Genomic DNA, 12,686 nt, shown 5'->3' with positions numbered 1-12,686 from the left:
TTGTTCTTACCATTTGCTTCTGATTTTAAGTGAGTCTCTGCCCCATAAGAAGAGGAGATAGCTTGTTTGTCTTTTTTCAGGGTATCTTCAGAAAAGGAGCCTGGGGAGGGAGCCGTTGAAAGTCAAATTGTCTTTCCCCAAACTCTTGCTGCAATTGTTCAGCTTTGATTTTTAAAAAGTGAATTATTTCCAAAGGAGAGTTATTAACTTGATCCTGCTGCTGATGAAAGAGACGTGGAGGGCTAGATTGATCTGTCTTTAACCAGCCAATTTGGGGAAGCATTCACTACAGGTCTTTTTTGAGTGGACTGTTTTGGCTACAACTTCATTATTAAAGTCTCTAAAAGTGGTCACTTTTCTCTGACTCCTGTCTGTGGGGTTGCATTCTGCTTAGGAAGTTCATTTCTAAAGTTGACTTCAAGAGGAAAAACGTACCTCCACTGAGCCCTGTGCTTGAGGCAGTGAAAACCTTCCCGCTGTCCTTTGTCATGATCAGAAGCTCCATCTCCTTCTTGGCGGGGACATTTTCTTTCTCCTGCAGTAGGAACTTGCAGTCTTTGCGCAGGATGTCATCATTGTGAGAACTCATTGTGCCAGCTAGAAGAAAAGAGGTGAGGGAAGGGAGGAAAGAGAAGACAGACCGACAGAGAGAGAATTAAGGGGTGAAAAGATGACAAATACAGGAAAGGAAGGAAAGGAAGGAGGGAAAGGCAATGAATGGTAGCAAGACGAGAAAGAGGGAAAGGCAAGGAAGGGAGGAGAGAAGGAGAGAAGGAGGGGGAGTGAGAGAGAGAAGGGAAGAGAGATGGAGGCAAGAAAGAGAGATTGAGTTTACAATATGGACAGTAAGGAAATACCTATCTTTAAGCAGCCACACTGAAGCCATTCAGGAAATCAAAAATATTCCCAACCAAAGATATTCCCCAAATATTCCTGTCCTCCACCCAAATTCCCATCCCTAGTAGGAGGACCTGACTAAAGCATGGCCCAAATTTTTGGCTGGGGTAAGTATGGATGATCATCATCCAAGGGAGTCCCTGGTGTGAAAATGCATGATCAGGCTTTGAGCAACTCTTCGAGGTCATGCATGGGCCATGGGTTTTAATTCTCCTAGCCCAGACCCCCAATGTTTTGCTCTGAACAATGAGGAGAGTCACATGTCCAAATCCATGTAATCACTGAAACCCTGAACCTCAGGGCCTGGCCGCTGGAAGACTCACCCGCCGAAGTGCACACTCCAGTGCTCACCACCGCAGGACACTGGGGCATGTTCTTCTTCACACTATATGCTGTAGGAGAGGACTCAACAGTGAGGCCATGGGAGCGTGGAAAGTTTTACATCAATGTCCGCTTTGGTAAACCAAACCCAACTGAGATTTACTCCATGTAATCTCTCCTGTGAAGGATCATTATGTAAAGAAATAGACTCTACCATGTGTTAACTTTCTTGCACTCTTGCTTAAGGCATTTTAGAATTATGAACATTTTGGATCTTTCTAATTTTCTCCTTAACTAGCAATGGCTAAATAAGGACACTGGACTGAAGAGACCACTTACTGATCCAATTTGTCAGAGTCTTTGCCCTCATAAGACTGCAATGAAGAAATGACTTCATATATGTGATGGCTGACTGCCCAATAAATGAAAAGGAATTTTGATCCCCTACCTAAAAGCATGAAATAATAAAGCTTGCCACCCAAGGGGGCAATTCCCCTAAAAAATCCACGAGCAGAAACAAGGCTCCAGTTAAGGGCTGGGTTGGAGAGAAGTATTTCCTCTGAATGAATTGTGGAAATAATGAGGGAATCAGTGGCAAGAGGAAGATTGTGCTGAAGTCCACCGAGGCTTTAATATTCTACCTCTGGTCACTATTCAAAGACTACTGACCTGTGGAGCAGGTTGATGTACCATGAGCCAAGGCCGAAGAGCTAGGAGCCAGGTTGTTTTGTACCCCAAACACTACAAAAGGAAAAAAAAATCTGGAGGTGAGCCAAGGGATAGCACTTAAGAGGGCATCAGTTGTCCAAGACTAGGCCAGGGCAGACCTAAAAGCTCTTCTCTAACAACAAACTTTGACTATGAAACATACTTTACAGAACTGCTACTGGAGATATTATTAGCTCTTTAGATCTATTGTTTAACTCTTAATCCCTCTGTTCCCACTCTTCAAATGCCAAACCATATGAAACCCTGCTTTGTAGCTTAATATGACACATCTGAAGAGACGTTAGAAATAATATCTTCCCTGGGAGCCTTTAGGGTACCGCCCAGAAAAAGAGTTCATTTTTTCCTCAGACATTTTGAGGAATGACACAGGCTCTACTAGATAAAAGTTGAAGCAAAATGCTGACCTGAAGAGGAGGTGCTGAGCCCAGGGTGCAGAGTAGGAGAGCAGGGAGCCATGTTATTTGGGACTCCAAACACTGAAAGGGAAGAGAAAAGACAGACCGTAAGTTCCTTGTAGGCAGGGAAAGTGTTTACCAACTCTACTGTATTGTACGTTCTCAAGCGCTTACTGCAGTGTTCTGCACACAGTAGCTCTCAGTAAATACCACTGATTGATTGGTTGCTTGAGAGAGTTGTTCATTACAATGCTGCAGAAAATCTCAGTAAGTCATCAGAAGAAGCTCTACCACAGAGAGGTCAGGAGGAAATACTGGACAGATATAGAGATTCCAAATTTGGTCCAGAAATTCTTTTTCCAAAGAATAAACTGGAAATCATTGCACATAGTTGGAAGGAGAGGATCCAAATGATCCATAGGAAAATTTCCAGCAGGGTTTCTGATAGTTTCCTACCTGATCCTGTGGAATAGGCATTGGTATTAAGGAGGGATGAGCTCTGGGTCATCATGTTGTTGTGATAGCCACTCATGGATGACCCTGCAGGCAGGGTGGAGGACCACATGTAGGAGGGAAGGTTGGCATCCAGGATAGTTGTGTCATAGGTGCCTGATACTGGCGTGACATATAATAACAGAGTTAGAGCAGTCAATTCTACCACTGGAAATCTCAGTTTCTAGAATAATTTTGAGCACTTGATTAGGAAGATCACAGTCAGATCAATTGGGGATGTTACTAGATCACACTAACCGATAAAGGGACTTACTGGATATCTCTGGGCTTTGTTTATATCACAATTTTAAGTAGATTCTGCAAATTCTTGACTTACTGAAAATTATTCAAGTTAGTCAGGTGAAGCACATATAGATATTGTGTTCTTGAAAACTCTGGTGCTATCCAAAATTGTATTGCTTTATCCATTGTTTCAGTGGTAAGTACAGGGTTGGGGGACAGATACTTAGAAAACAACTGAAATAGTATCTCGGGTCTGTCACCACAGGTGAAATTTGAGAAAGTTGTGGAAAATTAAATGAGCTTGCTTCAAGCAGTCTGCACTGCCTGATATTTTCTGTCAAGCTCATTAGCCTGACACTGGAAACCAATTTGCAACATCATAAAGCTCAGTTTCCAATAAACAGTGGTATCAGTGTTGCAACTGGTTCCCTGTCAAGGTTAATGAGCTGATAAGGGTGTTTCTCAATAATTCTTTGATTCTATTTCAAACAAGCATTTCACCTCACAATTCACAATATCCATCAGATTCCAAACAAATCATACTAAAATATTGTGTTCAGACAGGAATACTTATATAAAAACGTATCTGAAAACTTGACTCCTGTGATGCACTGCCCAACGGTGACTCTCTAATGTTTTCCAAATACTACATGAGGACAGGAAATGATTTATGATAGGCCAACCACTTCAAAACTTTGTGGGTGAATATGTAGAATCAAAAGAAAAGCAAACTATTAAATGTGCCCCTAAACAAGAAAAATACGTTAATGAAACTTTCAATAAATGGTGAATCAGGGAAGTCTCTGAGAAATAGCTAGGATCTGAAAAACTGATCCAATACTGGGCCATGAGAGCAAACCTAACGAACAAAGACACTGCTTACATTTTTACCCCTGAAAATTAGAGAGCAAGTATTTCACAGTGGTGTAGAGGCTAAAGACCATTTTAAAAATGAAATCTAGTTTCTGGTTCAGGAGTAAATCTCCCTCCTTTTTTTAATCCCATTGCACCTTCTTGGGGAATTACCTGACTGGGAACTCTCTGTCACCATCTTGGTTTCCACAGTGGCTTTCTTGGGGATGGGGAGTGTGTTGGATGAACAGCGGGTGGGGCTGGCACTAGCTGATCGACTTCCCTTCAGCAGTCTCTTCACATCATCCAATTCTGTCCCTGACAAAGACATCGAAACCATTCAGGCCAAAGCCAGGTTCCTATTTTCACTCAAGATGCCCTAAGGGACCTTTCTGATGCCTGATCATTCCCATGATTACACACTTCTTTCAGGCTCTTTCTGTAATAGCACTCCTGAATTTGAATGTCTGGTATAAAGAAAGCACTTTCACACTACTACGAAGTTTACCATAGCTTATCCACTTCCCTTTCTTTAAAAATATTTTCAAGTATTCTGACCAGATCGATAGAATGATTAAAATTGATTTCAATTTAGAATTTGATAATGATGTCTATTTAGAGTGGAACCTGTCAGGTCTGTTAGCCACAGGTGCCATTTTTACTTGAATGATAATAATGGAAATTAAATAATGTATTTCCACATCAGCACAAAAACATCCAAATTTATTATCTTTCATTATGTACATACATACATTGCTATTTGATGATGCTATTAGAATTTATCATTATTTTTCAACGTGTTCATATTGTTTTGGTTAATTTTTTTCAATCTTGGGAAGTCATTATGCAGTTTATGCTATTTCCTGTGGGAAATAAGTGCTCTTTTGCTTATTTTCATGGACCTAATTAAGAGTGCTAACCAGGGAGTATTAAATGTTAGCAAGGAAGGGTCTTGGTGAAGCATTATATTCAGAAGCTTTTCTGAGTTTGGAATTTACCACAATCTAGCACACTGAAAATGCTTCCCACCTATGTAATCATTTACTAGGAATAATTTATATTATGGAGGTGATTTCTTCAAGGAGCTCAAGGCACTTTACAGACATTCTCTTGTATCTGCTCTCTGGAGGGATGTCTTTGCCTGATTTTCCCACACTAATTTTTCAGGTGGGAAAACTGAGGCTCAACATTGCTGACTAGATCAATTACTCCTTGTCAAACAAAATTTCAGTGTCGGGGCTGGGATGAGAAATTATGGTTTTGACCTAACTCAGTATTTCCCCAAATCTGGGAGTTCAATATTAGTTGTGTGTCATGTGAAGGTTCAAAATGCTTGGAGCAGCTTTGGGAACTCTTGGAAATTCTGAAGCCTCAGGAGGACAGAGGGGTGAGGCAGGCAACAGGGAACAGTAGAGGGCCCTGTTCACCCTAGGGAGGACTGAGGATTCGAAGAGAGAAGTGGGCTCTTAGGATTTTGCTAGTGGCAAAAAAATAAAGGAAGAGAAATAATATAGTTTTGAGCCCTCGCACAAAAGCCTGTGAACCTGAAACTGATTTATGAGCAAAATGTCAGAGGGCTTAAGCTTATCAACATTTTGCTCATAAAACTGTTTCCGATGGTTCACAGCTCTTGCAAGAGAGCCTAGAAATCTGGGGTGAGAAAACCCCTTGTCTGGACTAACATTCTGGAACGTTAGGAAATTAATTTTCAGGGCTCACTTGAGGGTGACTAGGGAAATTTCCAGGAGGTAAAGGGTCAGGTTCCCAGGTTGCCTGGATTCACTCTTCAGAGGGAGAACTCTGACAACTTACATCTGGTAGATGGCGAAGCACTTTGCAGCCGAACTCGAATTTCACTCTCTGCATAAGGGAATAAACGGAGAGAACCATGAATAAGGAGCATGATTAATTGGTACCTGACATTCTGCCCTGTGTGGTAAATGAAGCTTCAGGCTGCACAAAGTTCCCCCTGTTATTTGAACATGAAACAGCTATTAAATGTCAGCAGCTCACAAGGTCCGAGCTTACGGGAGACAAAGAGGAGTGTGGCTGAGTGAAAATGATTAGCCTGCAGGTCACTGAGAAAGCTCTCCAAGGACACACTGAGATATTCTAATTAAAACCAGGGCGGGTGGTGGGACTCAGGACTCATTTAAGATAAGGATTGAACCCAGATTTCAAAAGGGTCAGATCCAAGCCTTTTAGAAGCTGTAAAAAAAAAAAAAAGATCTAATGTCTACATACTCCTAGGTTGTTGGAAAGCTCCAAAAGCAGTGTTATTCTTTGTCATTTCAGATAGTCCAGAAAGTGGGGGGACAGCAAGTTTCCCAAATTATCCTGACCCAGCCAGCTCGCTATTAACAGGTTTCAGTGGCAGAGTGAGTGGTTTAAGGTGCCAGACTCAAATGTTCAAATGATTACAGATTAACATTTGGGGCTTTTTTTAAAACCCAAACTGAACCTCAGAGCCTTTTAAATCACTAGTGACAACCACACCCTGAAGCCAATATGATATGGCCAACTACAAATAAATTAAGTCAGTGAGGTCCTCTTGTTTTGACAAGTCATTCTTTCTTGAAGTTTACATGGACACCTTTTCTCTCCCTTTTTTTAAAAACAAATTCCCTTTATAATATACTCCTCCTGCCTAACACAGAGAAGGATAAAACAACAAATTAAAAAACCAGCATCCTATTTTACCTCGAGTTTGGCTCCGTCCCCTGGTGGATGCAGTTCCTATGAAAAGAGAAAAACAATACCAGGAATATGTAACCAGTGTCTTAGCAGAAATGCAAGAAATGGAAACTACTAAGTAGGTAGGTTTGGCATTCCTGTTTTTATTAGACTGTAGAACCAACATACTCTTTATATGCTTCCTATGCTAATCCCTTGTCCGAAGCAGGGTGTCCTCAAAGTGCCCATTCGTGAACCTTTCCTGAGGCCAGCTAAAAATGTGGACTCATAAGGGTCAAAGGTAGTTGAGGTCTATAGGGCTAGTGATGATTTCTGCTCCTTCATGTGGGGTAGCCAGTAAAGTGAACCCAGTGTAGTTAAAGCTACGTTCTCTGGGATCTTTCTAAATTGAACAACCTTGCCCAACTTGGAGCCAACATCTCTTAATGAGAATGAGATGTTAAGCCAAAGGATTGATTTCTCACAGGATAATTGGTGCTTCTGGAGTGGAAACCCGTTTCTTGTTAAAGATAAAACTTTGGCAACCTACTAAAAAGAATTCTTCATTATTCTTAGAAGGATGCTAAGTAGTCCTGTCCTAGTCTTCTTCATCTACATTTTGTGCTTTTTGTAAATTGCCATAATGTGTCATGAGCAAAGCATCTGATAGCGAGTGAATGTGATTTGGGATCCTGTGAAAATGCTGCGGGGAAACAACATACATTACCCTGAGGAGGAAAATAGCATCATTTTAGATCAGTCTGTGCTGGAAGCAACCATTCAACACGTGCTATTCTGCATTAGCAATTCCCAGGCACTCATGACCATCATGTTCTATTTGTGCTGAGAATAAGAGACATACCGAGTTCTTTCCTAGGGTATTCTGGAGAGGAGTTTCCACTGGAGCTCCCTATGGAAGAATTGAATAGTTAGTATAAATGGATACCTGAGGTCATAAGTTTTCCTAGCTGTCAGGCAGCTCGTCCCTATCGCTTCCTCCTCATCAAAGGCTTCATGTATTATGAAAGGAAACAGGATGAAAGAATTGTGGTGTTGAATTTCCCAATGGAAAACAAGTGAGATCCATGTTCATAAAGTAAACGAATGGAATGTCCCAAAGGTTTTTGTCAGTCAGGTTATTTGTTACGTGCTCACTATGGGCTGGGATAAATTACAAGAAAATCAGACCAGACACAGTCCGGTTCTCACAATGAGCTCCCAAACTAAGAGGTAGGGTGAGCAGGTATCTTATTTCTAACTTACAGAGGAGGAAACTGGGATGCAGAGAAGCGAAATAACTGCCCAAGGTCACACAGCAGGTTAGTGGCAGAGTTGTTATTAGAACCCAGGTTCCTGACTGCGAGGCTGGTATTCTTTCCACTAGGACTGGCTACCTCCCTTTATCATAAGTCTTCATACCATGTGATCGTCAATTCTGTTGCTAATGGGTTCCCTAGACTGTAAGCTCCTTGAGGGCAGGAATCTTGTTGATCAAATCTCATCTAAGGATTTAATGCAGTGCTCTGCCCAGAGTAAGTGCTCAATAAATACCATTGATTGGTTGACTAAAGTGAAAAAAGCCTCTCCAAGCATTAGAGGGAAGATTAAGTTCTCCCTTCACCTTTCTTCCCTATACTCTTTCATTCTGGTGACAGTCTACATTCCCGATAAAATGCACATGCTAACTGCAACAAGGGGACCCTAAGATTTTGCATGACATTAGCCTAAGTTTTCAGTCTTTCTTAGTGTTTGATCGCTCCCAAAGCACTGTCCTGACACCTGCTGCAATCTACTTGAACAAAATCAGGCCACTAAATTGCACTTTGATAGGTCTAATCTTGATACAATATGAATTGGTTGCTGAATCTATTATGTCAGTAATCTCACCAAAAATGTAGTGAGCCCATTAACTCATTTAATGGGCCATATCTTCAATCAGATAAGAAAGATAGCTTTTTTAATAGTATGATCCTTGTTTCTTATGACTGATAAAGCTCTGGTCCACTGAAAATGATTAGAGGCAAAACGGGGGCAGGAGAGGAGTGTAAGAGAGCTTAATAGAAAGCATGTGGCTAAGGGGAAAGAGCACGGGTCTTGAAGTCAGAAGACCTGGGTTCTAATCCCGGCTCTGCCACTTCTCTGCTGTGTGACCCTGGGCAAGTTACTTAACTTCTCTGTATTTTCCTCAACCGTAAAATGAAGATCAAATACTTGTTCTCCCTCCTACTTACACTGTGAGCCTGTGAGGGACAGGGACTATGTCCAACCTGAATAACTCGAATCTAACCCAGCACCTGGAACAGTGCTTGTAAGTGCTTAGCAAATACCATAAAAAAAAAGAGGAAAAATCTTCAGAGAGTGGATGACCGTGACTTAGTCAGATGAGTGTATCACTAACATTTCTTACCTTCGTATGTTGCATGGCGGGTGATATGAGTTTTCCTTTCAAAAGTTGAGCCTGGTGAATTGGGGAGAGTAGAGGCAGGAGATTGGGCCCTTCTGTAGCTGGAGGAAGAGGCAGCTCTAGAACTTCCGCCTAAGGGAAAGAAAAACAGAATATGCATTGACTCCTGCTCCACCAGTGTTCACTCTGTCCAACAGTGAATAAAAATCTACATTAATGTAAGACTATAAATAACGTCAGAAACAAAAAGGCCTTTCACAGGGACCTTGAGAAAAACTGAAGGTGGATGTTGCCAGAAAGGGAAAATATGTAAGGCCTATGTTCCGAATATAGTATTTGGTTTGGTTGAAGGGATACTGCTGGAACAAATTTCTTGGTGGAAAAGAAGGGAATTGTATCTGCCATATTTACAGTAGGAGTAGTTATAGTATTTAGTGAACATCTGCTTAGATGCACTACGCTGTACTAGGCTTAGGAAATACAAACTAAAGAAATGTCATTATCTTCCTTGCCCACAAGGAGCTTACTCTCTAATGGGAGAGGAAGACACAAAAAGACTTACAAAATGTATAATTAAAATGAATGCTTGAACGTACAAACGATTGAACACACATATAAAAGTGCTGAGGCTAGATATAAATAAGTACATAAGTGCTAGAGATGGCATATGGGCTTATTCAAACTATGGGGTTGGGAATTATTCAGAGAGTGCTTGTTGGAGGAGGAGGGAGATTAGGAGGGCTTCGAGTATGGGCAGAGTTATTTGTGGTATATCAGATTTGGGGAAGGGGAACGGCGTGAGGGAGGGATTGGATGTTGGAGAGTAAAGAGTTAGGTAAAATTAAAAGGTTAGCTTGGGAGGACTGTAGAGAACTTGTTGGGGGGAGAGGGTGAAGACATTAAGAAGGGGTGATTTAGTGGAGAGTCTTGGAGTTGATCCTGAGGAGTTCTTGCGTGATGTGGCGGAACCCAGGAAAACAGTGTAGGATTTTGAGTACAGAGGGGTGCCGAATGACAGTTCAAGAAGTGAATCTGTGCATAAGCATTTAGCATAGATGGAGAGAGGAGAGGTTGGAGGTAGGAAGACCAGTGAGGAGACTGATACAATAGTTTGGCTGCAGTATCAACAGCGCATCTACCAGATGGAAACTGGGTGGTGGCTCTTTGGGTGCAGAGGAAGGGGCAAATCCAGAAGGAGTGATGTAGAACTCAGTCAATCAAACAAAAGGTATTTATTGAGCACTTACAGTGTGTAGAGCACTGTATTAAGGACTTGGGAGAATACAGTGGAGTTAGTGGACACGATCCATGCCCTCCAAGAGCTTACAGTCTAGGAAAAACCGGCAAGATTTGGCAGTGCACTGAGTGTGAGTGCTGAAAGACAGGTGAGGAGTCCAGGCTGACTGCGAGGTGGCAGACTTCTGGGTCAGGAAGAATGGGGGTGTTATTCAGGGAGATAGATAAGATTGGGAGATGAGTGGGTTTAGACTGTAAGCCTCTCTAGTCTATAAACTCCTTGTGGACAGGGAACGTCTACCATCTCTGCTGTTCTGTACACTTGCGAGCATTTAGTACAGTAATGTGCACACAGAAATACCACTGATTGAGTAGATGAAAGAAGAGTAGTTCTGTGAAGATGTTCTGGAGACCAGTGAGATGCAGATTGAGAGGTGAGGACTAAAGAGGAAGATCTGGGAGTGGTTCGCATAGGGGTGGGAGCTGATGAGGGCATCAGCTGATCGAAAATGTAGAGAGAGGGGAGTAGGGATCCAGAACAGAGTCTTGTGGAATGCCCACAGTACAAAGGATTATGACCTGAAGGAAACAAAATCTCTTTACTATTTCCACTCCAGATTCATGTGGTTTCAGGGCATTTTAGTCATTTCTTGGCTTAGAAAACCTAATGTGGAGGAGGAAGTTTCATAGAGAACAATGGGCCTTTGTTGGATGCCTGCCCAGTTGAGGCTTGTACGATGCAGGGCTAGATAGCAAACTTTGAAAATTTGTTAACTCAATAGTTTAGGGTTTTGCTGTTGTTGTAGACAATGAAATTCAAAATAGTTAAAAGCAAGACAGCCATATATTAAAATGAAGATAGCTTTATACAGAAGACAGTCTAATAAAGAAGGCATATTAGCACCCGATTGATGGGGCGGGGTGTCAATTATTAATTGCTCTACTTTATATTGGAATCAATGTAAATGAACAGATGTTTCTCTAAATACACTTACTAATTTTCTTCAGGTCAAAATACTTTAGTGTTCAAATTTCTTGGGATTTTGAAGCAAATTCTCATATACTCATTTCATCCCTCATATCCACTCTCTTTAGAGTGGGATTACTGAACACCAGAAATTTCCCTATCTCAGCTCATCTCGGTCCCACTTTTCCCAGTACCTACCTGAGTTTAGATAACCGCTGCCATGGGTCAAACTCTGTTTTTCCATCCTGGTCCCTCCACTAAGGGATGATGAGGATTTAGTATAGCCATTGCTGGTCCCTCCTTCTGTCAGAAACAAGAATAAAATAAGGATATTGGTGTTTAAGAGCGATGACCGGGATCCTTTAAATTAAGCCTCTTTGGGAAATGGCTACTTAGTAGCAAACAGCATGAATTCTCACTGCTCGAGCCTTAACACAAGACTGCCTATCCTCCAACTGCTGCAGGGGATGTGTGTGGATCAGGTTAGCCCCCAAACCATCCCTCAAACTCTGAACTAAAGAGCACTTGGTGACCGTGTACTGCAAGGAAACAGTTGCTTCAGAATTCAGATCTTTTACTGAGTCCAAACTCCATGATTCTAATTGATAGTGCCTGCTTCTATGGCAGCAGAAACCCTCTAAGGGTATTATGGTGCATCTATAAGTTGCACAAGACTTTCTTAAGGGAGCAAAAATCGATGCATGGAAGTAAGAATCCTCATGGATAAATACATATGTGTGTGTTCCCAGACACGTTCGTGCTAGTCAAACACACCTGATTGAAGGGTGGAAATGCCATAATAATAGCTACTTACTTGGTGGTAAAGATGTGAGCCTTGTGGTAACTGTTTCAGTAACAACTAGGGAAAGAAAAAGAAAAAAGACAAGATGATATATAATATTCGACTCATCTCAGGCCCCATCAAATAACAGGGGGCAGTGGCGGTGGAAGCTGAGGAGGGGACTAGTGCCGGCTGGAGAAGTGGGAGAGGTGGTGGGAGAAAATTGGCCCGGAACCACTTGGAGGAGGAGAGATAGGAGAGACCGGTCTGTAATGAGCTCAGCCCTGACAGTCTGGTCCCTCCCCAGCCTTTCTGTGCTTCTGCCCATAGCATCCCAAAGCTTGACTCTTCTTGGTCGTTGGGAAGCAACAGGGTAAAAATTGATTGGCCACAAACACGTGCTGAAGTTTCTGATAAACAACCGACATCCTTGCTGCCTCCACAGAGTAGATCTCTATCTATATCTATTTAACATGGTCGTTCTGGTTAATTGGAATCTATGCTTTACTTCAATTCACAATTGTTTTAAAAAGGCTCCGCTACTTTCCTTCTGCATTGACTTGCAAAATGGTTCTCTCTTGGGCTGAGAATACTTCCCTCACTCCAAAATGGCAACCTTTGGAGTCACAGATTTTTGCTTAGGACTTAGCCTTGAGCCTCTCTAATTAATCAATCAGTTAATCCAATTGATGTGTT

At 41.9% G+C, this 12,686-nt stretch overlaps 1 protein-coding gene across 4 annotated transcripts in view; it reads right to left on the bottom strand.

Moving 5' to 3' along the window:
- COL17A1 (collagen type XVII alpha 1 chain) overlaps positions 1-12,686 on the bottom strand; it is a 60,148-nt gene that overhangs the window by 31,037 nt on the left and 16,425 nt on the right. For all 4 annotated transcript variants that reach the window (XM_029081171.1, XM_029081169.1, XM_029081170.1 and 1 more), the window contains 13 exons: positions 12,024-12,068; positions 11,408-11,512; positions 9,010-9,138; positions 7,465-7,512; positions 6,630-6,665; positions 5,742-5,789; positions 4,104-4,247; positions 2,799-2,957; positions 2,352-2,423; positions 1,888-1,959; positions 1,221-1,289; positions 436-597; positions 11-100 (listed from right to left, as the gene is read on the bottom strand). In XM_029081171.1, coding sequence (XP_028937004.1) covers positions 11-100; positions 436-597; positions 1,221-1,289; positions 1,888-1,959; positions 2,352-2,423; positions 2,799-2,957; positions 4,104-4,247; positions 5,742-5,789; positions 6,630-6,665; positions 7,465-7,512; positions 9,010-9,138; positions 11,408-11,512; positions 12,024-12,068 — 1,179 coding nt within the window. The remainder of the gene's footprint in view (positions 1-10; positions 101-435; positions 598-1,220; positions 1,290-1,887; positions 1,960-2,351; positions 2,424-2,798; positions 2,958-4,103; positions 4,248-5,741; positions 5,790-6,629; positions 6,666-7,464; positions 7,513-9,009; positions 9,139-11,407; positions 11,513-12,023; positions 12,069-12,686) is intronic.

The sequence above is a fragment of the Ornithorhynchus anatinus genome, chromosome 16, assembly GCF_004115215.2.
Source record: "Ornithorhynchus anatinus isolate Pmale09 chromosome 16, mOrnAna1.pri.v4, whole genome shotgun sequence".
Taxonomy (NCBI): domain Eukaryota; kingdom Metazoa; phylum Chordata; class Mammalia; order Monotremata; family Ornithorhynchidae; genus Ornithorhynchus; species Ornithorhynchus anatinus.
Note: the sequence above shows the minus strand (reverse complement) of the source record. Positions and strands in the feature narration are given on the sequence as shown.